General features: G+C 33.2%; 3 protein-coding genes across 3 annotated transcripts; 1 reads left to right on the forward strand and 2 right to left on the reverse strand.

The window, feature by feature from the left end:
• Positions 1-587: 587 nt before the first annotated feature.
• Positions 588-4,931, reverse strand: LOC142972967 (uncharacterized). Its single transcript, XM_076114434.1, has 3 exons — positions 4,671-4,931; positions 4,199-4,375; positions 588-3,126 (listed from the first exon to the last, which is right to left on the reverse strand). The coding sequence occupies exons 1-3, from the start codon at positions 4,823-4,825 to the stop codon at positions 663-665; spliced, it is 2,796 nt and encodes a 931-aa protein (XP_075970549.1). The 5' UTR covers positions 4,826-4,931; the 3' UTR covers positions 588-662.
• A 401-nt stretch (positions 4,932-5,332) lies between these two features.
• LOC142972968 (uncharacterized) lies at positions 5,333-10,921 on the forward strand. Its single transcript, XM_076114435.1, has 3 exons — positions 5,333-6,801; positions 7,197-7,296; positions 7,997-10,921. The coding sequence occupies exons 1-3, from the start codon at positions 5,402-5,404 to the stop codon at positions 8,174-8,176; spliced, it is 1,680 nt and encodes a 559-aa protein (XP_075970550.1). The 5' UTR covers positions 5,333-5,401; the 3' UTR covers positions 8,177-10,921.
• LOC142972971 (endocuticle structural glycoprotein ABD-4-like) lies at positions 10,898-25,570 on the reverse strand. Its single transcript, XM_076114437.1, has 4 exons — positions 25,419-25,570; positions 16,752-16,873; positions 12,203-12,377; positions 10,898-11,442 (listed from the first exon to the last, which is right to left on the reverse strand). The coding sequence occupies exons 1-4, from the start codon at positions 25,425-25,427 to the stop codon at positions 11,344-11,346; spliced, it is 405 nt and encodes a 134-aa protein (XP_075970552.1). The 5' UTR covers positions 25,428-25,570; the 3' UTR covers positions 10,898-11,343.
• Positions 25,571-25,816: the final 246 nt, after the last annotated feature.

The following is a 25,816-nucleotide window of genomic DNA, read 5'->3' on the forward strand; positions in this document are numbered from 1 at the left end:
GCCAGACGACAAGCTATGCGGCAGCAAATCAAAACCTGTTTAGTTATTACATCCGTTGCAATTGATATTAAACCATCAAATCTCTATGTCTGTAATTACTTTTGGGTACATTCGATCTCACGTACAGGGTAATGACCGCATGAACCATTGAATCGAATACAAGTACGGCATAATAGCTATTGTATTCGTCCTTACAAGTACTGCCTTACAAATCCGTGATATAAATTGTGTTCGTTTATGCACAAGTACAATAATTACTTATTCACTGCCTTATGTCTAGATTCCTAAGTATTCTTAAATCTGGCCATAATAAAGATATGAAATAAAACGCCTGACTTGCATTGACATATTGTTTTAAATGTTGTCAAATAAATGTTCTTGCTTAAAAGCTTTAGGCGTTAACTTCATTTACGGCTATATTATTATGTGTAGCCCAAGGCCTTCCGGATCAGAACTAACATACATAAAAATATACCCCATTTTCACTGGAATGTAATATGAGTTATTAAAAATCTTTTCGAATAGTGTATTTCATTTTATTTTACAAAATTATACGTACATTTACAAAAATTAAATCGTACCTAGTTTATTATTTACAATATAAAGTCTACATTAGTAAATTGCAAAGACATGCTCTTTTGCATTGTATATTATTACTTATTTTACTTTTTACTTTGAGGAGGCTTCTGATGGGCTTTGTCTATTTTCGAGTCATCAGAATCATGATCTTCAATTTGACTAGCTTGATTTTTGGCGTCAATAGCTGCGCTCACCGCATTTTCTGCAGATTTTTTTGCATTTTGTAAGGCATCGCCTGCCTCTTGGACTAATCTTTTCGTATTTTCACTTGGAGCTGTTTGAACCAACTTAACGACTTTTTCAGCTGCTTTGGCAGCTTTCTGGGCGCCTATAGCCGCAGCGTTAGCCATTTCTGCGGCATGCGTAGCTTCCTTAGCAGCTTCGCTAGCCAATCTTGCGTGTTCCAAAGCCGCTGCAATTGCAAGTTTCCTTGTTTTGTTTCCTGGGTCATTGGCTGCCTTAACAAACTTTTCCGTTTCTTTTGCTGCTTGTTCAGCTGCATCCGCTGCATTTCCGGCTACTCCCGCTGCTTCCACGGCTTGTTTTGCAGCATATTCAGCTACGTTTTCGTGCTTGGCCGCTTCTTTTATAGGCTTTTGAGCTTCTATTGGTAGGTTTTTAATTGCAGCCGTGCTATCTGGTCCTGAATTAGTAGTATCTGATTGTTTTTTTTCAGTATTATCTACATTTTCACCTTTTTCTAAATTTTCTTCCTCCACGACAGGTTTTTTAGCCGATTCTTCAGCCAATTTATCAGCTTTGTTGCCTTCCTTAGTTTGTACATTTTCTTCTTTATCAACTTTCTGTTCCCCAACAGGTGCATTATTTTCTTCCTCAGGAACTTTTTGCATTGCAATGTTAGCTCCTTCTTTTTGAGATTTCACTCCTTCCTTACCATGTTCATATCCTTCTGTTACTATTTCATTTTCATCTGTGACAGATTTATCGTCCTCTGTGACGTGTTCATCTCCTTCGGTAGTTTCTGTAGCTCCAGTAGTAAGCTCAACTTCTTTTGAGGCAGTGTCATTTTCTTCTGTAGCCGATTCATTTTTTTCTGTAGCTGATTCATTTTTTTCTGTAACAGATTTATTATCCTCTGCTACAGATTCATCTCCTTCTAAGACAAATTCACCTCGTTCTGTGACAGATTGACCGTCTTCTGTGACGGGTCCATTTCCTTCCATAGTCGATTTTTCACTTTCGGTGACCGGTTCATCTCCTTCTTCGGTAGGTTCCAGATTTTCTGTAGTAGTTTCGGTTTTTTTCTCAGCAAGTTGATCTCCTTCTGTGGTCAATTCATTTCCTTCTGATACATTTTCTGTTTTGTCTGTGGCAGATCCATTTCCTTCTGTGACAGACTCATTTTCTTCTGTGGCAGATTCAGTTACTGCTGTGGCAGATTCAGTTGCTTGTGTGACAGATTCAGTTGCTTGTGTGACAGATTCAGTTGCTTGAGTGGCAGATTCAGTTGCTTGTGTGGCAGATTCATTTCCTTCTAGGACAGGTTCGTCCCGTTCTGTGGCCGGCTTGACTTCTTCTGTGACGGGTTCATCTTCTTCCATAGTTGATTTTTCACTTTGTGTGACCGATTCATCTCCTTCTTCTGTAGCTGCCATGCCCTCCGTAGTAGTTTCAGCTACTTTTTCGTCATGTTTATCACTTTCTGTGTTAGATGCATTTTCTTCTGTGACGGATTCACTTCCTTCTGTGACAGTTCCATCGTCTACAATAGGGTTATCTCCTTCCGTGGCTGATTCAAATCTCTCTGTAGCAGATTCTTCTCTTTTTGTAACAAATTCATCTTTTTGCGTAACTGGTTCGTCTCCTTTCATTGCAACTGCATCTCCTTCTGTTGCAACTTCATTTCTATTTGTAGTAAGCTCACCTCCATCAGTAGTAGGCTTAATACCTTTATTTACAGACTCGACGCTGTTTTTGGGAGATTTAGCGTCTTCATTATCAAGTACATCTCCTTCCTCGACAGATTCACCCTCATCTTTGGCAGGTGCTTCATCTTTTTTAGCAGCTTTAGATTTTTTGGCAGAATTATCTGTATCTTTGATCGGCTTGGTTTCCATTTTCCCAGATTGACCTGCATCTTTAGTAGAGTCTAAACTTTCCTTAGTATCTTCGGAACTTTTGATGTCAATTTTATCTTCATTTTTGGCTGGGTTATCCTCTGTTTTTTTAGACTTACCTGCTTCTTTGGCTAGTTTTTCTACTTTAGATGGTTTTACTCCTTTTTCAACGGACTTATCTTCTTCTTTGGTAAACTTGCTTGTGGACGCATTCTCTTTCTTAATATTATTATTTTCGACAAGTGAAGATTGTTCCTTCGGTTTATTTTCCGTGTCATCGGCTTTTGTTAATTTACCACTTTTGCTAATAATTTTGTCCCCGAATTTTAAGGGCTTTTCAGTTTTTGTTTCAGCCTCAGATTTCTTTGGCTTTCTCGAAGTTTTTTGAGATGACTGAGTACTTGGAGTATGAGATCCAAAGTGAATACGCTCGTTAATTGGCTGGAATCCATTTTCATCGGCTATGTACCTGTGTAATAAACCACGATTGATTATTTATAAAATTGATACTATATCATGCTAACAAAGTACTACTGTAATAGATACTAACTAACCAAGGAAAAACGTGTCCTGCACTAGATAACGAACATTTTACCAATATGTAAACCTATGGGCAAATATTTTACCAACTGCTCTATCTTTTTGTAAATTAGCAATTAGATATGGTTTTCGGCTTTTCTTATCTACTTTGCCTGTATACCACCATTGTAAGTTAACGAGATGTACCCTATAGGTGTTTATTACTTTGCTATATTATATTGTCTATAAAAAATAAGATTAAGAAGACTTAAAAGCTTGATATGTTACGGTTCCCAATTATAGACTAGATATCTAATAATTATCATCATGGAAAAACGCACTTGACAGACAAACAAATTAGTAAAGGCTTTTTTTAGATACGGAATTCTAAAAACAACGTTTATGAAATAACTTAACATTTAGGCTTATTAATTAAAATTATTTGTAAATATACATACAGTTAACTAGTTCTGTTTGATAACCAGATCTGTAGATTTAATTTCAAAGGTTCCATGCTGTCAACTTAATCGAGATATTTATTAGTCATTAATTTTACAAAACTCGTTTCAGAGCTTTTACAAGATATTGTTAATGTATCCAGTAGAGTTTTTTGCAAGTCATATTTTTGAAAATCTGAACAGGTAAGTTTAACACAAACACAGGATGTTTTCTGCAAAATCATAAACCGTTACTTATTTCGAGTAAACTCATGCATACGAGAAAATATATATTTTGTAAAGATTGTGTTATTGAATTCATATTATGCTTTAAGCCCTAAAAAAATCTACAAAACAAATTCTGATAAAATGAACATAGCTACTTTATAACCTGAATTAACACTGAGTATTTTTATATTGCTAAATCTTTACACGCGAATAAAGTCGTAGGTAAAAGCTAATGTATTATGACGACGACAATAGACAACAACAAAGTATAAGGACCTACGGACTGATAAAGTTTTTCTCTCAACTAAATAACTAACATAAAATATTAGTTTAATGTGATAAATCACTTTACAATACCTCACACTGACAAGGGTTCCATCGGGAGCTGTGTATGAATAGGAACCCTCTTGCACGTGAATTTCACCGCTGTCATCTTCGCCTCCCTCATTGCTACAGTCAGAATGCGATTTTCCTTCTGGAGATTCCTTGTCGTACGCAGTTTCTTCGCGTTTGATCCCGTTGCCAGTTTCGTAACTGAAAATTTTAAAAGTCTGAGAAAATTGGCCAGGATTTAACATGATATTCAGAGGACAAATAAACTAAATCATGCTTTAGCTTTATACTTAATTCTTAATAAGTATTTAATATTTATATTTTGCTTGTTTTTCTCAAGTTTGTTTTACAGTAAATTTTAATATCATGTAAATAATTATGTATAAATTAAAAAGCTTAAATTAATAAATTTAAAGGTAAAATAAAAAGATAGCCTGTGCTTTAACCAGTTTTTTTTTAGTACCTATCCGCAATCAAAACAAATTTAATTACTGACCTATATTTAAACTTTCCATCAGCCTCGTATTCTGCAGATAATGAAACAATTGGTATCACTGTAGGTTGTTCTCTCTCTGGAGGCACTTTATCTGTTGGGGGCGCAGCAAATACATACGCTGCCACTGAACACAAACAAATAAATTTTAAATACATGTCTATTGTAATCACTGTCAATTTTCACGATTATATGACGCTCCAGATTTATCGAGCACTTATATGTAAGGCTCAATTATTTACTCTATACTCCCCCCGCTTTCCGGGGACTGAACCTCACCGGACGCTAAATATTTCAGCCTTAACGCCCGACTGATATGTTCTTCTGAAATTACACAATCGTTTAGGTGTCAACAATGAGACATAATCTATGACGACAATGTTTAGACCAATAACCGCTGTAAACAATATGTTTTGTAACATTCAGTTTTCTTTTCAGTCGCGAATCAAAACATAGTTGGTCTGCCTGCATGATTAATAACATTATAATTTTGAACATGCTGTATATTTTTATCTATGACCCATAATAGACGTGGATACATATCATTAGGTACGGAACAAAAACAAATAGTATGGATTTAAATTCTGGTCAAACCAGTAAATCGATTTAATAAAATCCGACGTTATTTAGGCTGTTGTTTCATCCTCATTTGTTATCTCAGTCGCGTAAGAGAAGGTTTACTGATTACTCAATAATATTAAGTATCTAATTATAATATATTTTAATTAATCATTATGTTAATTTCCTTAAAGAATTTTCCGGTTGTTTTATTATTAGTACACAGTGTAACTTGTGCAAATATCTATGAAACGAAGAGATTACCTCGACAAGCTAAAAATGTGGCATCGAGATACGGCTTCAATCACCCTCCGTCAATAGAAAGATACGCACCGGATAGTGTGGAATATGATGATGATGAAGAAGAAGACGATGAGCCTTTGTCGAGGGAAAGTGTTGAAGAAGACTATGATAGCGATGAAGATTATGAGGAAAATTTTAATGATGATGATAGTACTACAGCAAAATCTACTCCAAAAGTATTTAGACCAACACCACGATATGCAAATCGTCCTCCGTCAATAGAAAGGTATAATCCTTATCTTAGGCCTAAAGGGCGAGCAGTAAACATTCCGGTAAGCATAACTACAAAAAGTCCTGTGAGTAAGTTTAAACCAAAGAATCCTAGACGTTTACCTGGATCCAACCTGGGTAGCGTCAATCAAGTCCAGATTACTAATGAAGAAAAACCTGAAACTACTGTTACTCAAATAGAAATTACAACACCTGTAATAATTGACGAAATTGAAAAACCCAAAACAACTGAAGCTCCAGTAGAGGTCACCACACCAAAGGTTGAAGAAACTGAAAAACCCAAAACTGTGGAAGTTACAACATCAAAGTACGTTAAATTCCAAAAACCCAGAGCTACTGTAATTCCAAGAGTGACAGTATCCAAATTTAAGCCCAAAAATCCCAAAACAACTGCAACTCCAGTAGTAGTAACCACATCAAAAATTGAAGAAATTACGGAACCCTTGACTACTGCAGCTCCTATAGAGGTCACGACATTAAAAGTTGAAGAAATTCAAAAGCCTAAAACTACAGAAGCTCCTGTAGAGGTTACAACATCAAAGATTGTAGAACCTCCAATACCCAAAACTACTGCAATTCCAATTGTGGTAACAACAACAAAAAAAATTGAAAAGCTTCAAAAACCCAAAGCTACTGTTGCTCAAGTAGAAGTCACAACACCGAAATTTGTGAAGTCTTCAATACCCAGAACTACTGCAACTCCAACTGAGGTTACAACATCAAAAATTGAAAGACTTCAAAGACCGAGAACCACTGTAGCCCCAGTTCAGGTCACAATATCCAGAGTTGAAAGACTTCAAAGACCCAAAACCACAGCAGCTCAAGTAGAGGTCACCACTCAAAAAGTTGAAAAACCTAAAAAGCCCAAATCTATTGCTACTCCAATAGAGGTAACATCATCAAGAGTTAAAGAGAGTCAAAAATCTAATGAGCCTTCACCGAAGTACAATTTCAAGAAGCGGACGGAAGGTCCTGATCCTGTTGTACCAATTGTAGAATCTGAAAATTACGTCTACGCGTATAATGGTGACTACCACTACAGGTATGTATGAATAATATTGGAGTTTTCTTTTATAATCTACTAGCTATTTCTCGTACCTCATGTCTAGTGTATTCATTGGCAGGTGATTAGTTTTTAGTGCCTTTTAGATATTTTGCAAACTTCAGTATCGGCCTAATAGGGTTTTTGAACACACAATTGATTAGCTTTTGACGCTACCTTCTCAGCTTGTTTTAAAATTTTGTACTACATTCGTAGCATTTTTTATTTCATTAAACTAGTAGTAGTAAGTTATACAAAAAAGCATTTGGTGTTCGTTCAATAAAAGTCAATAACGACCATCATATTTTCATACATTTCTCGATTGATAGTAGTATGCAATTGAAATTCTTATGGTATTTGACAGAAATTAATAAATATTTTCTTATTTTCCACAGCTACGAAGGCGGAGACGGCACAAAAGCCTTCGCTAGAGGTGAACTGAAACCTGCGGACGATGGTTCAAGTGGAGGAGTAGTCGGAGGCTACTCATACACGGTCAGTATCTTTTATTACAAAGCAATTAAAAATTCTCTAAAATATCTCGTCGCCGCAGTTCTCTAGGACAGTAGACGAAAATAGAATCTACAATAGATTTTAGTATAGTAGTTAATAAAAATAGTAGATACCTATTATCACTACCAACGTTATTTTAAATGTTTTATTCCATCAATAGAACTACATCGTGCTATTTAAGACTAAAAAACTAATATAGCCAGATATATAATACGATTCTCAGACTTAATAAATATGTAGATATTGCAAAAGTCGCGGGGCATTGAACTATTTAAATAAAAACGCATAATATATCTGGCTCACCTTAACTATGTGGCTTGTTTATTTTATGAGGCATAGAACGTTTCGATACTTTTTATTTATTCTCTAACCCACGACCTTCATAAGTAGACGAGCAAACAGAAATTATATGGTTCTTAGAAATTAGTGCTTTATTTTTTTACATACTGTAGCAATATAACACGGTTTATACCTTTTATTTGGAATGTTGTAATCTTGAAATGACATCAGTTAGACGAATATTATATAGGTGAATATCAAAATCACAGTACATTTTTACCCTGCGAATAGATAGTGTGTTTCTAGAATGTTATTTACGTGTATTTTAACCTATTTAACCACAAAAATATGTCAATTTCTCATGAACAATAAAGTTTGATTGGTCTGTATGTTACTGTTTCAGGATAAGGACGGCAATGACTTCAGCTTGTCATACACTGCAGATGAGAATGGCTATCGTCCCGTCGGTGCCCATTTACCGACACCTCCGCCCATTCCATTAGCAATCCAACGTGCTTTAGAAATACTGGCCACCAAGACTACTCCGGAACCAGTCACAGAAAAACTCCACAAGTTTTATTGAAACTGGTTATTTTTTATTATTATATTTTTATTGAAAATGTATTATAATAGCCCTAATTTATCATTGTTAGCTTCCTTATTAGAAAACTGGTAATTTTCGTTTTTCCGTAATTCCAAGTCAATTGGAATAATTAAGTTTGGATGTACCTTCTATAAGTTACGGTAACAAGACAACAATCCATTCAGCTGTTTTTCTCAAATATTTTAAGTCTCTCTAAAAATCAGCATTTCATTATATCTTAGAAATAATAATTATATTTCTATAATAAGTTGTATTATATGGGTCCAATGAACCTCGGCTGAATTCAATTGATTTCAAATTCAAATATGATCAGAAATATATATTCAATGTCACTATTGTTGACGGAAATATCGTTGCATCTATCGCTAAATAAAACTTATTTGGCAGCGACCGGAAAACTCTGTAGCAATCTGGCAAACATTTTGCTAAATTGGAACGTGTCAATTTTCTTAAATACCTAACAAAAGTAAAACACTCCTAGAAAAACCCATCTCGGTATCTTATCTGTAAAAACCGAAAAACAATGAAAAAAAAATTTTGTGAACTTGGATCCTTAAAAGTAATTATTTTTTATATTATGCATAAGAACACTTGTTCACATTTGCTAGTACATAGTAATTATGCAACGGCCGCTACACAGAGTGCGTTTCCGTAAACAAAACGTAACAAACACAACTCTTACGCGGGTTTAACTTGAAACAATATAATCGATGATTAGTATAATTATCTACTATCGGTTGAAAGTAATCGTAAGTACTACGTTAATTATATTCTTTTGTTGCGGGTACATAATATGTACCCGCAACAAAAGAATTTTCAATCAATTTTAATCAAATTACATTCGTTTTGCATAAAAACGAATGTAATTTTTTGTTTCGTCACAGTCCTAATGTATTGTCTGTTATTGTACTTTAATAACATTTCTATTTCTTTAGACTACCAGGCTTTTCCTAAAATATCTCTTTCTTTGGATTAATCTTAGGAGCGTTTTTCAATTTCACAAAAAACTTACTTGGGCATTAATGTTTTTACTCTTCTTATCATATTTTTCAAGTAAAATACTTTCTCTGTAATAGTTAAACTCCTATTCTTTTAAAATTCTTTGCTTATTTTAGTATTTTCTTAAATCGTATAACTCTTCATTCCTTAAAATCAAAACTATAACAATCGAAATACCACAACTTTAGCTTTACGACTAGGGTGACCTAGACATGTTTTCAATTTTATTTAACCCGGAAAGCAAAAAAACCGGCCAAAACATTTTTACTTAATAATTATATTCAGACCCATTTATTTCTAAATCCAACATTTTCAAACCGTACTTTCAAAAGATCATAAGTTCAAAGATGAATATTGGTGGATTTAAATGGAGCCGGTACTGTAGGAGGAAGATTTATAGCACCACAATCCATAGATCTAACACATTGTTTCATGTTCTCATCATTGACCTTGGCTCGACGCTCACTTTTGCAAACAGGTTATGGGAGGAATGTCGGTACAACAAGTACTGTTTGAATCACTTTTGCTTTCATTGAAACTTATGGAGTTATGTGTTTTCTTTGCTTTTCACGTTTTTGAAACATCATCTGTTTCGGCAGCGTCCGTATTGGATTTTGCCTTCGTGATAAAGTGTATATACGTTTCACGTATATTTCACGCATATTAATGTATAATTGGGTACTTGACTACAGTCACATCAGTTATTCTTTATGAAAATGACAAAAATGCAAGTAATACGGTGTAGCAACGCCACAGTGTCGTATTGTCGTTGGTATCAATTTGGAGCCTAATAAAATGTTTTAGTGTGTAGTAAAATAGCTTGAGCATTTTAGATATTTTATTTACAAGTACAAGTTTAGTAGTTTTTCGTTAATCCAGTCAGTTACCCAGTTGCATACCATTGTATAGTATAAGAATTACCTACTTACTATGTTTTTACATTACGTATAGTTTTAATTGTTTACTATAATTAGGTATTTAGTTGTATAGGCTGTACTTTACGTCAACCGATTTGTCTTATATTGTAAAATTAATTCTGAATTGTGTTTGCAGATTTTAATGGATCTGGCAGCAATTTATGTTTAGGATTCCTTTTGTGCTTAAGTTAATTTCTTCCCCTTTTTACACAAGCAACCACATTTACCATTGCTCAAATTTTATTATATTTTAATACGTTGTACTCCTAACAGGACAAAATAGTGGTACAAAGAAGTTTAAAAAAATAAGATTGATAGGAAATGACATCAACGCACTTAGCATCTCTGTGACAATACGTGTTTGTATGTTTCTCGCTAAATAATCTTGGCCTATTGTCTTCATATTCGTGTATAGGAAACCTTGATGTTTTACCAATAAATATATGTTTAAGTTAAGCAAGATTTACAGCAAAAAAAGTTGTAAGTAATTGAAATGTGAGGTTCTAAATCATGTCAGTTGTAAAGGCAATTTTATACCTATGTATATATTATTTTGGCTTTAATTAAGAACTAGAATTAGTTTATTGTTCATGCGTAGTTATAGATAAAAATCTTGTTATTCATGTTTTACTGGAAAATCCAATAATTATAATAAAATCCTGAGTAAACAGGTCAAGTATGTATAGCCTTTTAAATGTTTTTAATTATGCTAAAACCAACTTAAATATTGTCAAAAATGTGGCTTTAAAACAGTTGTTATAATATCGGATATTGAAAATACAGATTACATTTTGCAATGCATCTTTGGCACTGATTTTGCTTTTATTTAAATAAATACACAAACATTTTACGTAAATTCAATCATTGTCTATCACAGTTCAGTCGTTATAGGTACATTCTTTTTTTATATATTTTTATTGCTTACTATATTATATTGTAATAACGTTAGTGCTGTTTTGCAAACAGAATATAAATATGCTCGTTAAATTCAAAACATTTTTATTTAAGTACGTCGTAAAATGTTTACTTATCTAAAAGACTGGCAATGCATAAAGTATTACGAGATCCTCTTTACTATAAATAAAACCAAATTAACCATTAAAAAATATAAATTTGAAATATAACAAAAGCATAAATTCTATTTTCAAAACAGAACGAGTATTCGTGGGGTAACAGGTACATTGGATGCTGAGGTCGTCGGCGCATCAGGCAGTGTCATGTGGCAGTGGCTTAGTTCCTGCCTGGTGGTGGCGGTGGAAGTGTGGCGAGATAGTCGAGAGCCTTCTGAATCGCCGGAGGTATCGGTGGGGGAGTCGGCAGATGATCACCCTGAAAAATATATTATACGAAATTTTTAAATAGGTTATATTAGAAGCCACGTTGAACAATCAAGAGTGTCATCATACTGGTACATTTAAATTCGTGTTTCAACTAACTACACTTTTATTCACTTGATATTCATATGTGTACGACATGTTCGTTTTAAATATCAAAGGCCATGAACAAAATGGGAAATACATAAAAATAGAAGCATGTATGTCATCACAGTCTATTCTATTACAGTGACGACATAGAACAAAAATGAAAAAAGATCTTAAATAAAGGTTATTTGTTCGTTAAATCCCAACATACTCCTAACGACCTTGTATTTTAATGTGTTTTTGTTTGACGACCGGTTCAGATCTTTACCAAGAATTGGTCCACCGTTTTATTTATTTGGTTAATTTATATGTTTTAACACATTTCATCCTAATATGGGACAATATCACCTGATTGCGGAATGGCATGAGTCTATGATAAGAGAAAACACGTCACAGAGCTTGATCGTACGCGAAAAAAAATACTATCATCGCAATAACATCTTGGGAGAAAATCTATCGTACTCTCCATCAGGTCATGGTGGAAATTGCAAATACTTTTGTAGTCTTGGAACAATCCTGGAACGGAATACCGATTGATAAATAACCTATATTGTCATCAGCGATTTAAAGAAGTCCCGTCTTGTACCCACATACCAGGTTTTATTTTGTAAGTATTTGCGTAGTCTAAATCAATTCAATTGTATCTCTTAAAAGATGGATTAGATCACCTGAGGTTGGAATCCATTATCGTCATCAGCTACATAGTTCAGGTTGATGACAGTGCCGTCTGGAGCAGTGTAACTGAAGCCTCCTTGTGCGATGATGACGTCAGCTGATTCCGGCTTAGTGGCCTTCTTCAGAGAGCCGGTCTCTTCAGCTTTGATACCGTTCTGCGTCTCATAGCTGGAATATAGAAATTAAACTAGTTATCATTTAGAACATGAAAATCTACTGTGTTATTTCTGCGGGAGTTAAAATAACGAGAGTGGTAAGTCCACACAGACAATTTAGTAGAAGACTGGTTTTTCTACAAATTTGGAACGTCAAACACATTGATAGTTTGCGAGATGACTATTTTGAGGATGGTTGGTGCAACAACTCTTAAGTTTCCTTAATGTTTGTTATAGCTGTGATCTTGATATCAGATAATTGGAATAAAAAGCACGTAGAGTAATATAAATGTCAGTTATTTCGATGACAAAGCTTCAATTCTAAATATTATATAATACCTACCATATTATGTGTGACATTTGACACTAAGGTTGTGTGTGACCTTATTACAAACCAGTTGACGGTCAAGAGACGGTCAAATCAATGATGACAAAGACTCTAATCAACTTATATTGAGCTTAATTGAGCTCAGGTATGCCAACGTGCTCCAAGTTAGTAACAAACTATGGATAGATACGTTGAGAGTTTAGGAAAATATGGTTTATGAAGTTCTTTTAAAATTTAGGTATTGTATAATGCATTTGTGAGTGTTATGTTTTCTTCTCTAAGTTTTTAACTGTACTTTTCTTTACCCAATACTGAAAAACTGTCCCAAAGATGGGCAAGCGTTTCCTCACGAACGCGGGACGAGTTAGACCTTGTACTATCGAACCAACTGAATCATGACCCATTTTGCCGATAATTCGCTTGACACCGTCAAAACAGTAAGAATTTCATCTATTACGTCAAAGTTGCACTTAAGACATTTTAAACATGCATACGACTGTGTTATGATGTATTACGACTACAGACAACTTTGACCTTTGTTATTACAGTACGTAGATACGTTTTCGATAAATCACTCTTAATTTGAATCTAGAATGTAAATAGTCTAAACTCTTTTCACTAAGAAAAAACCTATTTGTGTCAAATATCAAATAGCACGTCATTTAGAAATCTGTGAAACGATTAGGGTAACCACTACAGTCATTGCCCATCATACAGTGATTGCCAATGTTAAGGAATAATACGTTTATTTTAAATTCTAAAGTAACCAGTTCAAATTAATTGCGATATAATAATATGTCACTTTTAGAATATTGGTAACATTTTTAATTTATAGAACTCATGTCCGACAGGTCGCTCCTTGAATACAAAAGGGCCACAAATCGAAAACTATAAATTTTACAGGAGAGCCAAAACAAATTTTTAAAACTGTTTTTTTATAACATTTCATATATTTATTTATTAAATATAAGATGTTAATATATCATTAGATGCGTATTTTTTAGCTCTATCTATCTACAAAATAAACTTTGTAATAGCTGTTACCTATTAAGAGAAAAAAGCATATAAGTCCGTTTTGCATTCAAAATTTGAACCAATATTATGAGAAATATGTCAAAAATTAAACACAGTTTTACAAATAAAAATGGTTAATTGTACTTTTTTGGTAAAAAAACCGTATCAAAAAGTTTAATAATAATTACAAAGTAAAACCATAACTGAATAGACCAGGAAAACATTGTATTAAACAATCTAAATTAAAAAATCTTAACTTTTTATTAAGTAAGTAAAATTATTGAGATCAACTTTGTGCGTAACTTTCATTATTTAGTAAAATTAAACATCAATCATCATCATCAATCAATGGGTAACGTGACGAGTAGACCGAGTGCAGCAGGAGTATTAAAGAAATAAGATAATAGAAAAGGTTTTTGAGTTTTATAAGCCTTTATATTTAGCATTCGTGGATTATTCCAAAGCTTTTGACAGCATTACTCATTCCGCCATAGAATCATCACTCCATCCAAGTCCTACTTAAAGATACTATGTAGAATCGAACCTTCATACATCAAACTCATCAAAGCAATAGACAACAATATCATTCCAAATCCAAAGAAGCGTGAAACAGGGAGACCCGCTATCTCCCAAATTATTTACCAGCACCCTCGGAGAAATTTTCAGGAGCCTGGCGGTGTTATGGCAATCAAAAGCATAGTTGTAAGTGGTAAACAGTTAACAAACCTTTGTTTTGTAGACGACATAGTCCTCTTCTCTTTTTCGGCATCGGAACTCGAATCAATGCTCAAAGATCTGAGCACGGCAAACCTTCAGATTGGACTAAGTAAGAACCGTACAAAAACCCAGGTTATGACCAACAACACAAAACGTAGGGTCGAGGTAGACGGGCACGTCATAGACTATGTCGACGAGTACACTTGCTAGGGCCAGATAACCTCTTTTAACAACCGGCGGGACAAAGAGTTGGACAAACGTGTCACAAGTGCCTGAAAGAGATCCTGGTCCAGGAAAGAGATAATGAAGGGTAACCTTCCACTGTCACTGAAGTGAAAGCTCGTCGACATGTTTATACCCGTCCTTACCTACGCTACCCAAACATGGTCCCTTACGGAAAACCAGAAAGAGCCAGAGAGCGATGGAGCATAGAATATTATGCGTCAAAAGAACAGATCACGCCCGAAATTCTATACTGCGCTCCCAAACTCGCATAGCCGATGTAGCGGAGAAGACCGCCTGGCTGAAATGGAACTGAACAGGCCACATTATCCACATGCATTCGGTAAGGTGGACCCGCATATCTACCAACTGGCTGACGGAGGATGGTCATAGCAGACGCCAGGAGCCTTAAATGGAGATGGCGGGATGACCTAGACGCATTTGAAAAGGACTGGTCGGATCTTGCCCCTGAAAGAGGAATTTGAAAGGAAAGGGTGCCTCTTGCCTTTGCCTGCATCAAAATGTATTATTTTATTTTTAAAATTTTAACGAAAACTAAAATTATTATCATACCAAACGGTCATATTTCTGGCCTTCCCATTGTAGCACGCTAAAAATGATTATTTATTCCACAATAATTTAATGCAAAAGGGACGTATTTCAAAATATGCTACTGTTATATTACAAAATATAATAACAAATACTAGTGTTTGAATGCAAAACGGTCGTTTTCAGAAATATGGCACTTTTGTATTACAAAATATGGTAACAAATACTATAGTTAGAATGCAAAAAGGACGTTTTCCAAAATATGGCAGTTTTGTATTGTAAAATATAATCACATTAACTTGAAATTTTGCACCCAACACAGACATATTTTGGATTGTGGCACTTTTTCACGCAACTGACGAGCATTTGCGATGATTCTCCGGGCGCAACTCACAAAGTGGCTGTTTTGCACTGACATTACCTGTCAAAGTGAGCTAATGCAAAAAGGGCAGTAAGTCAGTGCAGCCATAATATAAGCAAAAATGATGGGGGTTTTTTTTTACTATAAAATATAGTCGGTTCAGGTGTCATTTTTGCAATAAAACGATTTTCATTTTTTTTTGAGTTGTGGCCCTTTTGCATTGAAGGAGCGAGGTGTGTAGTTCGAAAAGAAAAAGTAAGTTTGTTGCAATATTTGTTAAGGATAACACATTTGGATTAACAGTATTCGCTAGTATTTCTGGATTTTAAAGTGTTTTATATTGAATTAGTATAAAGTTATTGAAAAGAAGGACTGATGTTCTTTTACATAGAATATTTAAGTTGCGTTTATAATAGAGTTTATGTCAATGTTTTACTAAATAAAGATACTATTGACCAAAATTGTGTATCAATTTCTTAACCGGGTAATAACTATGCTGTGTACCCCATATTATTTAAATTTTTATAGTTACATTATTTCCTATAATGGCCGAATAAACCATGTCCTGAGTGGGTATCGAACCCACTCCTGACGCGTCGCAGTCGTAACATCAACCCACTACGCCACGGAGCCTGTTGAAAACGGTAGCAAAGCATTATTGTATTGGCGCACAAAGATTTGTCGCAATAATGACAGATAACAAATTCATTACCAAGGAAACGTAGGTTCAAGCCAATTTCGACCTACGTGTATATAGACGTGTTTTACAAAATGAGCACATGGTGGGTCATGATTCAGTTTGTTCGATAGTACATATGTTTCAGTAAAATTTCGCAAATATAAGTTACTTTGTATAAACGCATAAAAGATACATGCAAGCCGATCATTAGTTAATTTTTTTAAACGTAATAATGGTTCTTCACAAAGTTACTATAAATATGCACCTTTGCAGCGACAAACGGTCTACTTGCTAAATAATTGTTGGCTGTGCATGTTCCAAGAGGCTTTAAAATTATTGTTACAGCAATTAATAGCAATTACCAATACATATACCATTATGTCAGATCAATACCTTAAACTCAAAATTAGTCGTTACAATTTCGCAGGCGCTACGGCTTGTACGAATTGAATTAATGTCTTATTTTATTTTTAGTAGCTTGAATTAATTTTCATGTTTTGTTATTTGTGAATATTACCTGTATCTGTAAGATCCATCTGGTTGCTGGTCGAACTCCTGGGACAGAATTTCTATGACTTTATCTCCCGCCTGCGGCGCTGATGACGCTACTGCCAAAACTCCTAACAGAAATATCACCCTCTGTAATGAAAGAAGCAAAAAGAGTTTTTAAATTGTATAAGATCAGTAAACAGTATTTAGAGCAGATAAAAAATCGGATAGAGACGATGTCAAAGTTTAACTAACATGACTTTAACATTGTTTAAAGTAAACTATAGTAATAAGGCGTAAACTAAAAGATTTCGAACATTGTATGTGTGTTTTAAAACATTCATATTTTTTTTCAAAAGGGTGACTATTGTTTCACTCTACTAGCCGTTAGTTAATTAAGTATTATAAAGTTCTTTTTTTATATCTCGACACTCTAACAGATTATGAGACACTATTCTACTCTCTGACAGATAACAAAGTATATTATTATAATCTTGTATTTAATTAACTTAATTTACAGAGGCCACATACTGTTCAGTTTGTGATAGGGTATAGGGGGTAGATTATTGTTTAGTATTATATTATTGTACCTAAATATTTAATTATTATAATGTACTTGCACTATTGTATTGGAGTAAACCGGTAAAGATAGTTGTAAGGATGAATTTAAAAAAAACATACTTTTTATATCGCCAACAGCAAATAAATAGCAACGTGTCAGATATAAACACACTAGCCGTCTATGTTCAGGCGCAAACGATACTTATGTCGCTACTTCGGGGAAGAAAGGGCGTAAAAGCCAAAATAGCAACTTTACAGGGGAGCGAAAAAACGATTTTTTTTTTAAATTTTGGAAAATAACTTTTTTTCCAATAGAGTTAAATTCGAATGAATTGGTGATATTTACTTACATTTAAGTGCTCTTTAATATCAAGAAGCTTAATTTTAAGTAGACCTTATGGTTTAGAAGATAGGATGGATTTACGACCCAAAATTTTAATAAAAATGGCTTTTACACCGTCTATAAATACGTACTATAGGACGTAAATCCACAAATATCTATAATGCTAACATACATCGTGTCGTATAAACCATCTTTAGACAGTGAAAAGGTCTTAATGACTGCACCACTTATAACAATTATCGTGAGTAAACCTACAATTATTATAATTTTGTAAGATTTAATGTGGTGAATATTGAAATTAAGGTGCATAGAAGCTCAAAATAATAGCATAATAATTATTATTATCTGATTTATCATAGTTCTATATTACAAAATTTATTATAACGAATTAGGTTACCTACCTGTTAAGTTAAATGCACACGATTCATGAATAGTGACACAAAAGAAAAGATTTAATTGAATTGAACTTTGATTATATTCATTAATTTAAATTTTAAGTTAACTGTGATAAATAATTACTATCATCTAATAAAAAGTAAGAAAACGAAACAAAAAACAGAAAAGGAAATAGAAAAAAAAGAAGATTACTAATTATTGTCAATTTGATTTGATTTATGAATAAATAAAACTGATTTGCATCTTAACTAAATTTATTTATTTAATACACCAATACCTACCTAGTAGAATAAATTACAAACATACCATTATTTTATACTATTTTATCAATTTTAGTTAATTTATACGTAATAAATATTGTATTTACGACCAAATATTCTTTCATACTATGGTGATACGCCCTTATTAATTTGAAATAATTAAATAATGTCATATACATCAATGTTTTATAATAAAAATGGTTTTGGTGAGAAAAAAATCATGGGGGTAAAAGCCATTTTTTTGGGAATATTGAAATTTTAAATATACAGATCGATAGAGCGTCGAAAACTAAACAAAGTTGCATTATTAACTCATTTTCGCCAAAAGTGGCTTTTACGCCCTTTCTTCCCCGAAGTAGCGATGTATGGTAATTTGCACAATAACTTTACGTTTATGCCAATAATAGCGAAGATGAGCAAGGTTGTTTAACTTAATAGTGTGACCTACAAACACAAGGACTAAGGTATTATTAAATTCTAGACCATCGCATTCCGTTGGTTGTGGAAGCCGTAGATTTATTACCCCTCAACAGCCATTAAATATCTTTGAGACCTTTTCTTTCCTGGGCATTTGATTAATTAGTACAATTTATTGATCGAAAAATGTTAAAGATAATGTATATTTTCATGACATTTCAGCATATGGATTTTAGGCTCTAGTTAGGATGTTTTAATAATTATTAACTTAACAATGTCATTAAACTATCGTAACACTCTTGTTTCGTAAAATAGTTCTTTTGAATCTCGCTAGGGGCGCTGATAAGTTTTAAGGGCAATGCTGTATAAGTCGAAGTGAGACTCAATTAGGATTTGAAGATGAGACTCTTAAACATTGTTGTAAAGTGCATTTAAGAAGTCATTAAAATTGTTATAATGGGATGCATAAATAAACAAATATATGAGACACCTTGTTATCTACTGGACAAGACAAATACAATTAGATATAGAGCCTGACCGTTTCTGGCACGCGGCCTTCGTCTGAAGATCCGCCGGTTGACATACGCTGTGTTTATTAACTATTTAAAGTTTACTTGTTAAATTGTTAAATCTATGGTTTAGTAACAATCGGTAATAAATAAGTGAAAAACTAGTTTTAATCTAAATTACGATTTGTTTGATCCAATTGTTAATAGAAGCGACTGCCTACAGCAGCTTTCTATTATATTGTATCTGTATAAACGAAAGAGATCGGATTGTTTCTGTGTATTTTAAAACAGTAACATAAAAGGCGATACATAAATAATTTATCGATGAAGAAAGATGTAGTTGCACTTGATTGATGCTCAAAATAGATACGATACATATACGGAAACCAAAAACGTACTAATATGTTTGATTTCATCAAAAATATTAATTAGCTATGCTAATTCCGATAATTTAGAATCTTGGCTCACATTTATATCAATTTTGTAAGAGTATCTTGAGATTAACAGCCTTATAAAGTTAATTAGACCGGTTTGTTTACGGATATAGTTCAAATGGTGTTAAGTTTCGATGTCAAAATTGTATCAATATAGACTCGTGCTGTGAATATTAATAAGTTTGTGAATGTTACATATTGAATTTCCCTTTTGTTCGAAGCGAAACTAAAGTCTATATATTACCACGAATTACCATAAAAACTATTATATGTAATTCACGAATAAAGAACTAAATTGTTAATTGTAGAGCGCCTTTTGTTTGTAGAAAACTGGTTGGCACTTTACCTCTATAGTTACCAGCTTAGCGTCTATTTTAAACTATGAAGAACTTTTCTTAATTGTCACTGTCACGAATTTTTCCTCTAAATCAATGGGACTGATACTAAATGCTGTTATAGCAGACTATAAAGAGCTTTTAAAGTTACACTAAGTAAAAAGACAGTATAGTTAACAGTTCAATGCATTTTGAAACTTTAAGTTCAGAGGTGAAGTCAAGTGGTGTATCAAGTTATTCAAGTCGTACTTTGAATCGTTGTTTAATAAGTGTCAATGTTCATCTTCGTACTACTGCCATTTGACTCCGAGCATGTTATTGATCAACTCGATAACCCACCGGCCTTTTCACTACACATTAAGATGATAATATGGAAATAGCCTTCCTACTGCATCGGTATAGCTTTTGATCACTAATGCTATATTTAATTGGAATTTAATTATGCTTATTAAACGTGTAATTATCACATATAAGTATAAGGTAAAGATAGTATTTAATTAACAACCTTGCCGTAAGTACCCTCTAATAAAAAATATACTATTGAATGTGATGAAAAAACAACACTAAAAGCTTGACAAAACAGGAAAAATATAAGGATTTGCAATAGATCTATTGGAGAAGACCATGATATGACACAAGAAATGTGTGAGATACCACAGAGACGGCCCAACAGAATCATGTTGTTAAATTTTATTTAAAAAAAAACTGACCGTAAACTTTCCTGTTGTAAGCTTATTATGGTAACTTTAACGCGATTAAATAGTCAATGCAAAATGGGCTCGAAATTCAAGGATTAAGTCAACATAATGTCGTGGGAAGCTTATATGCAGACATAATATAATATGATATTTTATACGCTATTTTCTCAAATAAATAATAATACTCATTGTTAAATTGTAGGTCATGGGATACTTTAAAGCCATGTTACGGAGTGCATATAATTATATTAATATTTACTCGGCGACGTAAATGGCGAAGAGACGGTGTCAAGCAGATCCACGACTTATCGGGGTTAAGGCAATATAATACAATTTCTATAGGTATCACAAAAGGTCCTAAAGTATTTATCAAGAATATGTATTCAATATCATCGCGATATAATACTAGTCGTTGTGAGTAACGCTTTTGCGAAGTTAGGTAGCGTATCCAATTTTCTACTTGGGTAAGATTTTTGGTTGGATACAACATTTTGTATTTTTAAATCGTAAAAGACCCATGCCTAACGTTATGTGGTTCTTACACTATAGGTACTATGCCTCTCTACATTTTTATTTAAAAAAAAACTTTCAAGTTCGTATTTTTAAAAACAGTAATAGAATTCTATGATTAAGCTTTCAGGCATTTTTTGAACATTGAACAAATTTGGTTATCAAGTAACTCCTGGCTACTTTACTACTAGTATTAATGACGTAATACATCATAGTATAGCGTATTGGTTACCAGTGCTAACGACGGTTAGGATTACGAAGGTTGATGCGCTTCATGGACCATTAACTTCGCCTACATACAGGACAGTGTATAGAATTATATACTAATATGTAACCTACGACAATAATTACACAATATAAACCGCAAATAATGGGCCACCTGAAGCTAAAGTAAGATATATCATTGGATCTTAACAAAAATGTCATAATACTTCTTACTCCAATCCGTCATATTTTCAGAATAGCAAATCTATCGGTATAGTTTCCTTGACGGCGAAAAATACTGTTTCTTCAAATCGATTTACATCATACTCATGTCATTAATTCTAACTCAATTCTCCACAGCTCAAAATTTTAGGAGCTTCTAAGTGCGCTTGTGCCATTACAATTTAGCTTACTGTTTTCAAATTAAGTTCTCATGAGCAAATATTACACCACACAATTGAGTCTCCTTAATTAAATATTTATATCGATGTAAACTGAACATGTGACGTTAGTCCCATATACTGGAGAATAAAACAAGCTTAAAAAGCAAATCTATTCGGAAAATCTAATATCTTAGTAATCCGATTATAGTTTAACGTCAAAGTTAGAGTATTATAAAATTTAAAGAGATTAATTAACATTTTTAGCTTAATTGTCTGTGTCTTCGCCCGCCGATCTATATGTTATAATAGATTGTTTCTACACAGTAAAATAAATCAAAGCAGTCATTTGGATTACACGCCTTGGGGCAAAATATATCAGTATAAAAAAGGCTTAGAATAATCGAACCATCGACGACTCGACATGAAGCTACCTCACTCGTTTTATATTCAGCTATAACACATAAAACCTTGTTAACTACAACGGTTATTGTAAGCACAACAATGGCATAACTGCTTGTACAGCACAAGTCACAACAAAGGTGTTCTCCGTTTGTCACCCACAAACTATTCTTAGCACCGCCTAAATACCAGTGGATGCTGTGTGGTATGCAGATGTCGGCACACTCGCTATTTTGCAAGTGTGTTGAGTTGTGGGAACATGTCATAGAATTCGAGAGTTGCCTCGAAAAACAATGTACTACATGCAAAAACAAAAGGTGTGCACCTAATTAACCGCTCGCACGCCTTCACAGGATTACAGGCACGGATTTGACAACTTTTTTGCTATCATTTTCTCATAGCCGATTACTCAGCCTTCACTCTTAAGTGATGATCTACTCTCGTGCTGTCTCTGTCACTTTAGCGTGTTATGTTGAGGCAGTTTTTTTAAACATGTATTTTATTTGAGCGACATTTGTACGTTTCTGTGTAAACCGATACCACGTGTTAATTCTCTTTTTCACAAATATGAGTTAATTGCGTACAAGTTTAATTTACAACTGTTAATTACCTAAGGCAAAAAAGATATTGACAATAAATCTTATGGTTGGAATTAGTTCAAACATATAACTATAGCATTAATCTTTTTTTTTAACGTTAACAAAAAGCAGACGCTTATTTTTTTTAACATCAAAATATACAACAAAAACTATAAGAAGGTTACGTGTGTAATATGAACACCTACTTCTTTGTTATTAATGTGAACAAGACAAAAACATGAAGTGAGAAGTAACTAAAAAATGCCGCTGACAGTCTGCATCTAATAAATTTTCACCCACTTTAATAAAGATGTCAACTTGAATGTAGCCCGTGTCGCGACCTTGTCGAGACTATGTATAAAATTACTTTAAAATTATTTATATTATTCATTATAATTTACAAAAATATTGTAACGTTATACCTACTCGGTATTAATCCATGCTAATATGCTATAGCCGATAGTACTTATTTGTTTTCTACCTGACTTTGTATTTTAAATGTAATCACCTGTATCTCTTTTTGCTACTCTAGTACGAGTACGAGTAGTAGAGAGTTTGGTAGAGAGATAGATTTTCCGTGTGAGAAAATGCAATCACGAAATAAAATTTTACAAAGACCGTCTCTTATAAGGGCAGTTGCTCAAAACTTCATCTCGGAAAAATAATGCAGGAGTTCTCATCACAATATTTTGCTATATTTTCATTCAAAGCGCAATAACTGTCAATATTATTGTATTCTAATTGCATTCTGGTTTCCGCAAGCTATTTAATGAGAAGCAAATTTCAAACAGCGATCGCTCGTCTACTTATATTATTTTATTTATTATAACGACATAAAAATGTCAATGTAATGACTTGCATAATATATTTATTACAAATGAATTTATAGTAAACATTAACTTTAATTTATTCTGCACCGGATAAGTTAATTACTTGGAACTGAAATAAAGATGGAACTAATAAAGTCGGTGCCAATTTTAGACAAAATATTTGCATACATTTATACGAATCCTTAGTCTTTAAATAGAATAGAAATATTTCTTGATCAGTAATATGTTTATTTGTAGAACGTAGTATATACGAGTATATACCCAAAAATGGCTCCTGCGGAGTAAATTTTTAGTTAAAAGGAAGCATATTTTTTACAATTTACGGCTTAAGCTTTAAGAATATTTAATAAAGCTGTAGATTACTCTAAAATCTGCATAAAACGATGGGACTTGTCACAGAAGTAAGCAGCACAGTTGTCGGCAAAGGTTATGTATTGTGGATGCAATAAATGCACGACGCATTGCATAAGAAGTCGCGGCAAACCCGTGCCCTATGCACCGACTATGGTCACGTACTTAAAAACGAGATAAATGCTCGTAGATGCTTTGAATTAATAAAGCGATTATACAAGATAGATATGGACATGTGTAATTTGTCTAATTACCAGGTTAATCTGCTATGTATTTAGATCTTCCTTTATAATAATGATTTAATGAGTAATTTTTAACAGGTATATTTATATTAGACGTTGTTTTATTTGTGATGTATACAGACACTAGAAAATTTGATTACAGTAAAACACAATTGTTTTGATACCTCAAAAAAATGCTAAAAAATGTAATTGACCGAATGTTGTTGGAATAAATGCTTTTATTAATATATTTGTGCTAAGACTCGGGAGCAGAATATTTCTGATAAACACCCCTTTTTAATATTGCCAAAATTAGGAAATAGATCTTGTTATTACAGTAATTAAAAATAACTTGTGAATATTTTCATATTATATGCTTGACATTATAGAGAAACAAATATTAATTAAATATTACTATATTTACATGTATAGAACTGAGGTCATATGAACCCACTCCCAAAGAAAAATTATGTCCATAAATTAATATAGGCCCATGTTCACATAAAGTGATGTGACAAAAATGTGTTGTATAACAATGCAATAATATTAACATATTATACAAATTTAGGTTGTATTTACCTCAGAGGACGAAAAACAAAGACGATTTATGTGTATGTTATTTAAAATATAAATATTTGACCTCATTTAAATCACCGTAATAGGGAAATACAAAATTACTGTTACCTTCAAGATTCAATCAAAGATAAATGAGTATTTGCTATGTTCTGCCCTTCTTCGCCTAAATGCTAACATGCAACATCCTACAACAGAGGTCAGGAGTTCATGTCCCAGCATCGTTTATAATTTATACAATCATTTACGTCAATTTAAGGAGGGGCCAAATTATTTGTAATACCTAAAATGATCTTCGTAAAAACTAGGAATGATTTAATTCAATTTAAAAATTAATTAATCAAATTAGTGATTTGTTATTAATATGCAATTCTGGTATTGTGATTAAATTTGATACAACTTTATTAATTAAATCAATCAGTCATATAATGACAGAAGTAATTTGTTATTTTGAATGAAGACTGCATCAGCTATAAAATAATCATTTGAAAAATAAAAAAAAACTTAACTCAACATCGATTACTTTGCAGTAATTTAAAAGCAATATTAGGATAGGTCAACAGTTTTTGACGCAACAAGTTTCAGCATATTTTTCATAAGATATTTTTAATTTAATAATATTACTATGCTGCTGAAGGATATCAGAGCTTAGTCTTTTAGCACTTATCTTATTAATTTAAAGTAAAAACTTACCATTTTCATGTAGCACAGTTGATTATTCAGGATGAGTTGTGATAATATCCCATGTGGTGAGTACCGGCGGCGTGTGCGCCCGATTGTACTTAGTCGCCTAATCACCTGTCCCTTTTATAGAGACGCGAGTTTGTCTAGCCATTGCATACAGCCGGGGGAGCCTGCACTGACTGCACAGTACAGGGCTGTACTTAGGCCTCCGCGTTACACACTAAATACAAAATGTATTCTACAGAATAAATCAAAACTTCGAAAAAATTGTTGAACTCTTTAAATAAAAAGTGCAATCGCGTTTCTCGTTTATTTATTGCACCCGACTGCAAAAATCATCAATAATTCTCTTAATCAGCTCGTTTCAGACAATCAATTAAGATTATGCTCAAGAATATGCAAACAAA

Source organism: Anticarsia gemmatalis, chromosome 5 (assembly GCF_050436995.1).
Source record: "Anticarsia gemmatalis isolate Benzon Research Colony breed Stoneville strain chromosome 5, ilAntGemm2 primary, whole genome shotgun sequence".
NCBI lineage: Eukaryota > Metazoa > Arthropoda > Insecta > Lepidoptera > Erebidae > Anticarsia > Anticarsia gemmatalis.